Below are 12,480 nucleotides of genomic sequence, written 5' to 3' on the forward strand. Positions count from 1 at the left end.
GCGGCTGTGCCCACCTACCGCGTGGAGGAGAGCTGGTCCGACGCCCTCGGATTTTCCTTCCTTGGGGAACGATGCCCACCAACCGCGGTCCACTCGGGTCAATTGGCCGCGTGCAACTACTACTGTATTCCCTGCCCCCGCGAGTCGTCGGTTCCTTGCTCCTTCCGTCCGATTCCGAACGCCAAAAAGGCTCGATTCCGAACAGCCGCCCCCACCAACCAGAGCACACGACACACCCATGCCGTATTTTTTAACCAGAGACACGACGACTCAGCCCTGGTCAGTAACCACCCCCATTTCCCCGCGCGCCAGAGCCGCAGCAGCGCATATAAACGGCGCGCCGCGCGCTCCTCCTTCACCTCCTGCTCCCTCTTCCTCTCACCCCCTCCCTCTCCCTTCCAGAAACACTACTACCACTCATGCGGCTCGAACGGCACCACCACCACCTGCCGCACTGACGTACGTGCAAGCGCAGAAGCACAAGTATCTCCAGCTAGGGACGGAGCTCCTAGCTAGCTGCACGGCAACACCAGCCGTCCGTCTAGCGACGCAGTACATTCGACAAAGCAACAAAGCACGAGCGGCGTGACCACCACCACCTGCCGGGTGCCGGCCCGCAGACAGGCAGGCAGGCTCCCTGCTCCTATATGGAGAGCGCGATGGAGAAGGTGTGGGAGTCCGGGCGCCGGATGAGCCGGAGCTTCAGCCGTGGCATGGGCATGGAGAATTGGGGTGTCGACGACGTCTTCCTGCCCCAACACGGCTCCCGGGCCGGCAGCCGTACTGGCGGCGGGCGCAGCGGCCGCGGCGGCGTCGACGACGACGAGGAGGCGCTGCGGTGGGCGGCCATCGAGCGCCTCCCCACCTACAACCGCGTGCGCACCGCCATCCTGTCCTCGTCCATGGAGGCCGACGACGACGACGGCAGGCCCCTCCGGCAGGGGCAGCAGCAGTTCAAGGAGGTGGACGTGCGGAAGCTCGGCGTGGGCGAGCGCCAGGAGTTCATCGAGCGCGTCTTCCGCGTCGCCGAGGAGGATAACCAGCGGTTCCTCCAGAAGCTCCGCAACCGCATCGACAGGTACGCACCAACGCTCACCGGTGACCGGCCGGGCCCCTTATAGCTTGATGCTTTTGTTTCCTTTTTGCCTGGTACTCCGGTGAATCGTAAGTACTTTTTGACAAAAAACACCAGACCATGCATGATGCATCCTTGCACACTAGAGTTCGTTGACACGTTCTTTTCGTAATTACTCCAGCGTCCAGCCTACTAGATAGAAGGGCGTGCACAGCACAACAGGCCGCTTGCTTGCTGTGCAGGCTGCCAATATACACGCACACAAAGCAAAAGGAATTTGCATGCAGATTTCTGTGGCTGGAAAGAAGCACAAGCGTTAGTTATCACTTCATCTTGGCTTCTGTAGCTGTGGTCAGTGCAAACAATTCCAGAAGGAAACTTCAGCTTGTACTTCCAAGATCGAGTGTACAGCCGCAATCACGTTTGCAAAAGTACATGCATGAAACCAGGAACAGCCGCAATCACGTTTTCAAGCTACTTTTGACCCTGTCTTCAGAAAGAAACGACCTTTTCCTCCGTTTTTTTCGTGTGTTTGCTAGCTAGAACTAGAATATGGTTCCTCCTTCCGGTCCCCATCATGATACAAAGCCTCTAGAACATTTTGCCAGTGATAAGCAGTACCCACCATGACTTGATCGCTTGATTGATGGGGTGTCTCACTCCAAGTCCAAGGGTAGATGGACTTCTCTTTCTTGTCCCCCTCCTCTATTTTCCATTGCAAATCGTTTGGGCCCGATCGAGATCGACGCCACTAGGCTGCTGGCTGCGTGCGTCACGACTCACGAGAGGCCATTGCAGTTCAACAAACCCAGGGTCGGTCCAGGGAGCCAAAACATGGTACTGAACCAATCTCTTGTGGGGCCTGGTTAATTAATGAGGCCATCCCACGTCTCCATGACGAGGTTACTTGCAGGATTAGTTGACCAAGTACTTATGTTTCTAAAAAAAAACAAAAACCTAGAGTCATCAGCTAGCGTGGTATATCCCTATCTAATCTAATATATACATACTGTCGATTTCATAATTTCAGACTACGAAATATGCCATTCTGTTTTGGATGTGATTGCAAAACAGAGGAGGTTCAGCTTACTCCACCACGGAATCAAAGCAACAAGACATTCGCATTTCCATATAAAAACCTAATATTTTGACGATGCAGGGTGGGCATCGAGCTGCCGACGGTGGAGGTGCGGTTCGAGCAGCTAACAGTGCAAGCCAAGTGCCACGTGGGCAGCCGGGCGCTGCCGACGCTGCTCAACACGGCGCGCAACATCGCGGAGAGCGCGCTGGGCCTGTGCGGCGTCCGGCTGGGGCGGCAGGCCACGCTGACCATCCTCAAGGACGTGTCCGGCGTCGTCCGCCCGTCCCGGATGACGCTGCTGCTGGGCCCGCCGTCGTCGGGGAAGACCACGCTACTGCTGGCGCTGGCCGGGAAGCTGGACCCGACGCTCCGGCGGACCGGCGAGATCACCTACAACGGCTTCCGCCTCGACGAGTTCGTGCCGCAGAAGACGGCGGCGTTCATCAGCCAGACGGACGTGCACGTCGGCGAGATGACGGTGAAGGAGACGCTCGACTTCTCCGCCAGGTGCCAGGGCGTCGGCACCAAGTACGATCTCATGACCGAGCTGACCAGGAGGGAGAAGGAGGCCGGCATCCGGCCGGAGCCTGAAGTCGACCTCTTCATGAAGGTAGGGACGAACATGCATGGATTGTTGTTTATCAGCACCAACAAAGCTAGCTTGTCGCGCGCGGCAGCACATCCATTAAGAAATTGACAAGTAGCAGCTGCAAAAAAAGATTTAGTTGCGGCGTTCAAATCATGGTCCCAAATTATTTCCCAACAAGTGGAGCTAGCTTCTCCTGCTCCAAGCCACGGAATCGTTCCGAGTATAGACGACAAAAGCATGTTGTCTTAAATTACAGTAACTAATTTGAATTTTTTAGAGCTAATAAAAACAACAGTCTGGTCCCGGTAAGTGGGACATCCACATAAATAAAGTACTCTAGTGCCTGCCAGGAAGTCTCATGATCAAAGTACACCATGCGTCCTGCTCTCAAGTCTACGTTTTGTTTGTTCACAATTCACATGTACTCACCATTTCATCATGTTTTTACTGTTTTATATACCAGGCCACTTCGATGGAAGGAGTGGGGAGCAGTCTCCAAACGGATTATACTCTCAGGGTAAGAAGAGTCCTATGGCTCTATCAACTTTTTCGCTACTTATCTCGTATCACTTTACCTTTCTGAGCTTCCATTTTCATTGGGCTTTACCGTGCACGCCGGTGGACAAAATTCAACAACGGAAGCTCTTTTTTTGACAAACCTCTAAGATTGAGGATTGATCGCTTCAACATCAGATAACTACTTTGTGGGCCAATACTATCCACAGGATAAAAACAACAACTAAGAATTACTGACGTTTCTAACTACAACACTCCAAAGTCGTTGACAGCGCCATTGAGCCATCGACACACGAGACTCTCAGCGGCGGCATTTTCCTAAGCATTAGGTCACCGCCCCCAAAACACTCTTTTTTCCACATCAACAACCCAATGCTACTTCCAATAACCATACATAACCTATCATCACGGAGAAAAAGGCGGCCAAGGCATCACACAATATGGCCCACACGCAAACACCAAGATGTGTAACATCTTTTGGATCGTAGTGATATGATTAGTTGTTGAACAAGAATATTGGAATTGGAATGGGAAACATTTTTCCAGGAAGAATCGGTCACCAAGCCCACTAGTTTGACACGCAGCACCGATTAGTTGAGGCGGAGGAGGCTGAAACAGGATAACTTGAGGACAGGTTGTGGCAGTGGTCAGTGGGGGGTTGGTTTGCTCGCTCGCTCGCTCCTGCGGCTACCCGCCTCTTTGACCGTATAAACCCAAGACATCTTCTTCACCTGCCTGCTTGCCTGTGCCTGGTTGGTGGGGTCTTGCTGCAACCGAATCTGGATGCAGGGGGTTGGTGCAACAACCTGACCTCATGGCCATGGCGCGGTGGCGTGACCTCTGCGCCATCAGCCCACCTCTGCGCACGCCCACGACGTGGTCGTCGAAATGCCGAGCCAAAGGTTTCCACTTTTTCTAGCTTGGCTCTGGCATCTGGCATGGTCAGGGAGGACGGATGTTTGGTGGGGTTTGAAAGTAAAAGGGTTTCTTTTTTCGCGGGGAGCAGTCACTGTCGCTCTCAGGACGTCAACCGAGAGTACTCCGTAGTTTGAATCGGGCTAATGGCGCTTTGCCAGTGTACTGTCAGACGTGACATTGTCTTGACTGCGATGGGTCATGGGTGGGATGTCTGACAGGGTTGGTCTTTGGTGCAGATACTGGGGCTGGACATCTGCGCCGACACCATCGTCGGCGACCAGATGCAGCGGGGGATCTCCGGCGGCCAGAAGAAGCGCGTCACCACAGGTAAACTGCTTCCCTCAGCGTTGTCATGCTCACGACAAGCTGATGTTTTTTGAGAGAAGAAAGGTGGAGCTGATATGGTTGTGTCGGCTTCTTTCTGGTTTAGGCTTTACATAATGGTGGGTGCAGATGCCCGAATAGACATTGGGTTTGGATTTATGCGAAAATTAGGATTTCTATCCTTGAGCTTCTGTCATGTGAAACTGAAAAGAAACTCGAGCCTGCTTGCAAGCATGTGACATTTCTAGAAGACTGAAATTCAGCTAACGATACAATCCTAGTGTCACATCCTGTGGGTTTCTGCAGAAAAAAGGCAATGTGCTTTTGTGCTGTGCCACTGAGGTCCACACACTTGGCAGTGTTCGGCTGGTATGAAAAAAAATACTGTTCATGCTGAAAAACACTGTTCGTGCTGATTTGCTGTGAGAGAAAAACACTGTCCCGACTGAAAAAACAAGCCGGCTTCTTAGCCGAACACTGCGGGTGGCATTTGGTAGTGTTGGATCTCATGGTTCAGGGATTCCAGGGTTGTTGGTTGGTCACTTGTCCAAACAGTAACCACTCTTTTTCTCTTCAAGAGTACAAGCGAACGCATACTAGAATCCAATTTCTTGTTCACTTGTCCAAACACGATACAGTATTTTTTTCAAACAACGCAGGAGAGTTGCACGTCATTTCATTAAAAAGTAAGACAAAGTACAGAGGGAGATGCTATAACAACACCACCCCTCCCCACCAAAAAAAAGGTACAAAAACAGGGTTAACAAACTCGAAAGACAAAATAAAGGAGTTTCTAGGCTACTGCGGTCTGTCCTGTAGAAATGACTGCATTATAGGGTTAAATAAGTGAATGTGATTGATAGTTCTAAATTGATTAATAGTGCAGGGGACAAAATGTGACTCATAATCGCTGTACGGAACTCTGATTACAGAAAATCCTAATGATGATTAGTGCGATAGCTATGCTTGTTTTGCCAGTTGAAAGCATTGACAAGTGGTAAATTTCTATGTAACTCAACAGTGCAGCTACACTCTGAAGCAACTCAATGTTCAGTTCAGGGAATGATGTAGCAATGCACAAGTACCATTTCAAACCGGTTTATATGAAGCTGCACAATATTCTGAACATTTTCAGGATGCAATGATGTTTGAGATAACTATGCTTATTTTGGAATGCAGGAGAGATGATTGTTGGCCCGACCAAGGTGCTATTCATGGACGAGATATCAACTGGATTGGACAGTTCCACGACATTCCAAATAGTCAAATGTCTCCAGCAGATTGTCCACTTGGGCGAGGCCACCATCCTCATGTCCCTCCTTCAGCCTGCCCCTGAGACCTTCGACCTATTCGATGACATCATCCTACTGTCAGAAGGCCAGATTGTTTACCAGGGACCCCGCGAATACGTCCTCGAGTTCTTTGAATCCTGCGGATTCTGCTGCCCCGAGCGCAAGGGCACTGCAGACTTTCTTCAGGAGGTAGCATTCAACACTTGTCTAGTAATCACATCCTCTGAAAGCTTAGTTTATGAATTGCAAGACAACCTATTCTTTGGGTACTTTCCAGGTAACATCAAGGAAGGATCAGGAGCAGTACTGGGTTGACAAGCAGAGGCCTTACAGATACATTTCGGTGCCAGAATTTGCGCAATGGTTTAAGCGGTTCCATGCCGGGCTCCAGGTTGAGAACCACCTCTCACTTCCGTTTGACAAGAGCCGTTGCCATCAGGCTGCCCTTGTATTCTCGAAGCACTCGGTGTCAACAACAGAACTCCTCAAGGCATCCTTTGACAAGGAGTGGCTCCTCATCAAGCGCAATTCATTCGTGTACATCTTCAAGACCATACAGGTAAGAGCAAATTGTTTTGGGAGTCTCTCTCATGAAATTGTCCAAGAGTTCCACTGCTAATTGACTGACATTATTGTCTGCCATGTGAACTCTGAAGCTTATCATTATAGCCCTCGTTGCATCAACGGTGTTTCTGAGAACTCACATGCATACAAGGAATCAAGATGACGGTGTTCTCTACATTGGAGCACTGCTCTTTTCTCTGATTGTGAATATGTTCAATGGTTTTGCTGAGCTCTCCTTGGTCATAACAAGGTTGCCGGTGTTCTACAAGCACCGGGACCTGCTCTTCTATCCTGCTTGGGTCTTCACACTACCAAACGTCATTCTCAGAATCCCATTCTCCATTATTGAATCTGTAGCCTGGGTTCTTGTCACATATTACACCATAGGGCTTGCTCCAGAGGCCGACAGGTAAATGAAAGAGTTATCCTTTTCTTTTCTTTTTTTCCATTTCAGGAATCAGAATAAATTCTATAACTGCTAATTATGTGATATCTATGTGCAGGTTTTTCAAGCACTTGCTGCTCGTGTTCTTGATCCAGCAGATGGCAGGTGGGCTTTTCAGAGCAATCGCTGGACTTTGCAGGTCCATGATCATTGCTCACACTGGTGGAGCACTATCTCTTCTTATGTTCTTTGTTCTTGGAGGTTTTCTGCTGCCAAAAGGTTCATTTCTTGTCTTCTTCCTTTTTTATTCGCACAGATCAATATTTTCTTTGCTGACTAGTTCTTCTTTGCCATCCCACTGTTAACAGCTTTCATCCCTAAATGGTGGATCTGGGGCTACTGGATTTCACCTTTAATGTATGGATACAATGCTCTAGCAGTCAATGAATTCTATGCTCCTCGGTGGATGAATAAGTTTGTACTGGTACGTTCACTACTGCATTGATTTTTCACTGCTTGACTTTTTTTTTTGTTGACAAGGTGTATGTTCTCATGTCTGTAGGACCAAAATGATGTTCCGAAAAGACTGGGGGTAGCTATACTTGAAGGTTCCAGCATCTTTGTTGACAAAAACTGGTACTGGATTGGAGCAGCAGGGCTCTTGGGTTTCACCATCTTCTTCAATGTCCTTTTCACACTGTCACTTATGTACCTGAACCGTAAGCGCTAAATTATTGTCTTGATTCCTTGCTTATCATCCTTAAAATAAAATCCCACCCATGATAATTTTCGTGTCAGTATCATAATCATGCATTCTTTAATTCTCAGCTCTCGGCAAGCCACAAGCTGTTATATCAGAAGAAACTGCAAAGGAAGCGGAAGGCAATGGGCATGCAAAAGGGACAATAAGAAATGGAAGCACAAAATCAAAGGACGGTAGTCATAACAGTAAGCAACTCTGACAGAAGTCATAGCTCATAAGCACATCTGAAAAAAATGACAGCTTCTAATCTGAGGTTTGGTTATTTCAGAGGAAATGAAGGAGATGAGATTGAGTGCGCGTTTGAGCAGCTGTTCATCAAATGGGGTTTCACGAGTCATGTCCAGCAATGGAGCTGCTCCGACAAGAGGAATGGTTCTTCCATTCAACCCTCTTGCCATGTCTTTTGATAATATGAACTACTATGTCGACATGCCTGCGGTGAGTTCAACTTCAATTATTCTCAGCAGTTCTTCCTGTCCTTTTTCTTACCTTCTTCAATGTGCTTGTACGGTCAAATATGGAAACTGATGGAGAATTCTATTGTTTGCCCAGGAAATGAAACAGCAAGGAGTGCAGGATGACAGACTCCAATTGTTGCGTGAGGTTACAGGATCATTCAGGCCTGGAGTGCTGACAGCACTTATGGGTGTCAGTGGAGCTGGAAAGACTACTCTTATGGATGTTTTGGCTGGAAGAAAGACTGGGGGATATATTGAAGGAGATATCAGAATTGCAGGCTATCCCAAGAACCAAGCAACATTTGCAAGGATTTCTGGATACTGCGAGCAAAATGATATACATTCTCCTCAGGTCACAGTTAGGGAGTCTTTGATATACTCAGCCTTTTTGCGTCTTCCTGGAAAGATTGGAGATCAAGAAATAACTGATGATATAAAGATTGTAAGTCATGTCTTTTTTCCTGTTGCTGACACTTTTCTTTATTTCTTTTAGTTGATTGATATCTTTGCTTGGAAGATAAAATGTCTGGTAGTAAGATGCAACAAACTAAGTAATTTGTTTTGTTCATTGTCACTAGGACCTATTATCTAGCTCAAGGTGAAGTGTGTCTGATGTTAGAGATTTGAAAGATATGACAACAAACAGTGCCAACAATAACATCTTCTTTTCCGTTTTTAAAGTAAAACTACACATTACAATTTATCAAGCTAACATGTAACATGTCTCAATGGTTGCAGCAATTTGTGGATGAAGTTATGGAACTAGTGGAGCTCGACAATCTGAGGGATGCTTTAGTTGGCCTACCAGGAATCACAGGGCTTTCGACAGAGCAAAGAAAAAGGTTGACAATAGCTGTGGAGCTCGTTGCCAATCCATCAATCATATTCATGGATGAACCAACATCAGGGCTTGATGCAAGAGCTGCAGCAATTGTCATGAGAACAGTGCGGAACACAGTTGACACCGGACGGACAGTTGTTTGCACAATCCATCAGCCAAGCATTGACATCTTTGAGGCTTTTGATGAGGTGGCTATGAGTAATTTTTAGAAGTGGTTATTGCACCTTTTCAGCAATTAAATGTTAACCTAAGTTCTTATGTGCAGTTGCTATTGTTAAAAAGAGGAGGCCAGGTGATCTACTCTGGGAAATTGGGTCGCAACTCCCAGAAAATGGTTGAGTATTTTGAGGTACATGAAGCTCCATGTCGCACTTACATTTTTTGTTCTGTCAATAAGTTTAAAACAGGAGTGAAAAACAAAAATAAAGTGAAGTTTCTAATCTTCTGTTTAATTATGCAACTAGGCAATTCCTGGAGTGCCTAAAATTAAAGATAAGTACAATCCTGCAACGTGGATGCTCGAGGTCAGTTCAGTTGCAGCTGAAGTGCGACTAAAGATGGATTTTGCTGAGTACTATAAAACATCAGATCTGTACAAGTAAGTGATAGATATGCTTCTTTGTAGAAAATATTTGTTTCCTATTTTCTCAGCTAGCCTGTTTTATACAATATGGTTTTGAGTTTAGTAACTAATTCCTTGAAATTCAATGGTATTGTTTCCAGGCAAAACAAGGTAGTGGTGAACCAGCTGAGTCAACCAGAGCCAGGAACATCAGATCTTTATTTCCCTACAGAGTACTCGCAATCCACAATAGGACAGTTCAAAGCCTGCCTCTGGAAGCAATGGCTGACCTATTGGCGCAGCCCGGATTACAACCTTGTTAGATTTACCTTCACTTTGTTTGTTGCCTTGCTGCTCGGCTCCATTTTCTGGAGGATAGGCACCAACATGTAATTTTTCTTACTTTCTTCATCTTTGGTTGCTAGTTTCGCTAGTGCCGAACTTACGAATCTGAAAGAGTTGGTGTATTCTATTGCAGGGGAGATGCAAACAGTCTCAGAATGGTTATTGGAGCAATGTACACTGCTGTGATGTTTGTCGGCATCAACAATTGTTCAACTGTGCAGCCAATTGTTTCAATTGAGAGGACGGTCTTCTACAGAGAGAGGGCTGCTGGGATGTACTCTGCAATACCATATGCCTTGTCTCAGGTAAAGAAATATCATAGAACTATACAGAACACAGTGATAACTAAGGTGCTATCTGCTCTGCGCAGTCGCTCAAATTTTATGCTTTGCAGGTTGTCATAGAGCTACCATATGTGTTTGTGCAAACAACGTATTACACCCTCATCGTATACGCCATGATGAGCTTCCAATGGACAGCTGTCAAGTTCTTCTGGTTCTTCTTCATTTCCTACTTCTCCTTCCTCTACTTCACCTACTATGGCATGATGACTGTCTCAATCTCCCCAAACCATGAGGTTGCAGCCATCTTCGCCGCAGCTTTCTATTCTCTCTTCAATCTCTTCTCAGGCTTCTTCATTCCGAGACCGGTTAGTTGTTTCTTCAATCAGCATTCCCGTGATCCTTTTCTGTCGGATGAAACAGAGAACTTATGTTTTTTTCCCTCTATTCTTGTTTCAGAGAATTCCCAGATGGTGGATCTGGTACTACTGGATTTGCCCATTGGCATGGACAGTGTATGGGCTCATCGTGACACAATACGGAGACCTGCAAAACTCCATCACAGTCCCTGGCGAAGACAAGCAGACGATTAGCCACTATGTAACAAACCATTTTGGATACCACAGGGATTTTATGCCAGTTGTTGCACCGGTTCTCGTGCTCTTTGCAGCATTCTTCGCTTTCATGTACGCACTCTGCATCAAGAAGTTGAACTTCCAACAACGATAGGAATGCCCTGTTCTGCTGGCTGGAAAAACGGTTGATCCTGATTTGTTATGAGAGAGAAACACTATTATTTTGCTGAAACGGTACGGCTGATAAGTTCAAGCGATCAGGGCCGAACAAGATTATGGCAGCAAAAGCTCTTTAGATTTTTTTTTTTTTTGGGTGGAAACACTTCTTTTTCTCTTTCATTTTTGAATCCCTTTAAAATATTGCAGTGTATATATGGTGTAGCTTGGGTATTCCACACATCGCCAAATGTGGCGAGGTCTTATACAGATTTCTTCTAGCCATTTAACTGTGGAATATTGCAAGAGCATGGCTATGAGAAAATTTTGTTCATGCCCAATTCATCTCACAGGGAATTTTTGGTGAAACCAACTATTTTAATGGAAATGAGTATAAGGCTCTGTAAAAGCGGAAATTGCTTTTGTTGTTTGATATGATACTCTAAAGACAAGGGCAAGTATGTATTAATAGTAAGCATGTTAAGCAGTAGAGGATAAACTTGCTGTATTTGGTATTTCAGGAAAGGTCTCCTTGTTGGCGTACTTGTGCTTCTCTATCTCTCTTGCTAAACTTGGAGAAAATTGTCAAGCCTCTCACCATGGATGAATTTGCATGTGTTACCTGTGGAATCTAAATGATGAATTTGATCAGCGCATCAGATCTAGATATCTTCTCACTCCCAAGTCCTAAGCGAAAACATTGGCTGTAACTCAAGCATAGGACGAGCGACAGCAGCAGCCTAGCGCGTTTTGGGCTCTCGCACGTGGACACGCAGGAGACGCAGACAGCCGACCTTACGTAATCGTAATCTGTATCTATCTATACTTGAGAATGTTTAACACGATTGTTAAATAAATCTTAGAGTTGCAAGCCGTCCAGATAACACACAATAAGCTCTGTATTCTGTTGCAACGCATGGACGTGTTTAATATAAAAGATAAGGCAGAAACATTATATGTGTTTATGTAAGTGAAATTCGTTCCTGAGGATGGAACCGTTACGCTCCCCCGCTCCTCCGCCCCCGCCCCCGCCCCCGTACGCCGCCCACCAGCCCAAATCCGCCGCCGTTAGCCGCGGCCCCCGGTCACCGCGTGATTCAGCGCGCTCCCCTCCCCGCGGCCGTCCTCCCCATCCACTCGCGTTGCTCGCGGTGGCTCACAGCCACAGATCAAGCCCGTCTCCCACCACTGCTCACCCCGTGCGTCGCCTCCCCGCCGCCCGGGCCCCGGCGCGCCCGGCGCTGCGCCCGCTGCGGCTCACGGTGCGTCCCCAGTCCCCATCCCGGCCGATGCGGGGCCGGACCTCCGCCTCGGCGCTACCACCGCCACTCCCGCTGCTATTGCTGCTGGGTCGGACAAGACAAGAAGCACGTCGACCAGGCGCGTCAAGTTCGCCTCCCCCTCTGCAATCGGCCGGTGAGGCGTTACTACTCCGCCAGCACTACGCCTACCAAATGTTGCCTCAGATCCGCTACGGAAAGGCATAGCGCTCAATCCGCCGGGCATTCATCTCCACCGCTCCAGTCTGCATCACCCGGCTATGAAGGGGATTTCCCTTCCCGAGGGGGGCGACTCGGAGCTGTCACCGGGGCGTGGCAGAAGGCCGGTGGGGCGCATTCACGCGCGAGCCTCGCGTCGAAAGATGAAGACGGTTGGTCAATGGTGCGCCCGAGGCGCTGGTGGCGTCTCCCCGAGTTCAAAACCACGGCGCATTCAACGCCCTCAACCACACACGTCAATTCGGTGCGCCAACTC

The 12,480-nt window shown here is 47.9% G+C and overlaps 1 protein-coding gene across 1 annotated transcript; it reads left to right on the forward strand.

Annotated features, from left to right (window-relative positions):
• The first annotated feature begins 345 nt into the window (after nt 1–345).
• LOC136522088 (ABC transporter G family member 42-like) lies at nt 346–11,257 on the forward strand. The gene is made up of 20 exons (XM_066515876.1): nt 346–1,078; nt 2,235–2,766; nt 3,209–3,262; nt 4,416–4,506; nt 5,683–5,984; nt 6,073–6,354; nt 6,452–6,768; nt 6,863–7,023; nt 7,113–7,228; nt 7,307–7,463; nt 7,573–7,692; nt 7,776–7,945; nt 8,060–8,407; nt 8,704–8,994; nt 9,072–9,155; nt 9,271–9,404; nt 9,530–9,757; nt 9,847–10,018; nt 10,108–10,362; nt 10,454–11,257. The coding sequence occupies exons 1-20, from the start codon at nt 648–650 to the stop codon at nt 10,721–10,723; spliced, it is 4,515 nt and encodes a 1,504-aa protein (XP_066371973.1). The 5' UTR covers nt 346–647; the 3' UTR covers nt 10,724–11,257.
• Nucleotides 11,258–12,480: the final 1,223 nt, after the last annotated feature.

The sequence above is a fragment of the Miscanthus floridulus genome, chromosome 18, assembly GCF_019320115.1.
Source record: "Miscanthus floridulus cultivar M001 chromosome 18, ASM1932011v1, whole genome shotgun sequence".
NCBI lineage: Eukaryota > Viridiplantae > Streptophyta > Magnoliopsida > Poales > Poaceae > Miscanthus > Miscanthus floridulus.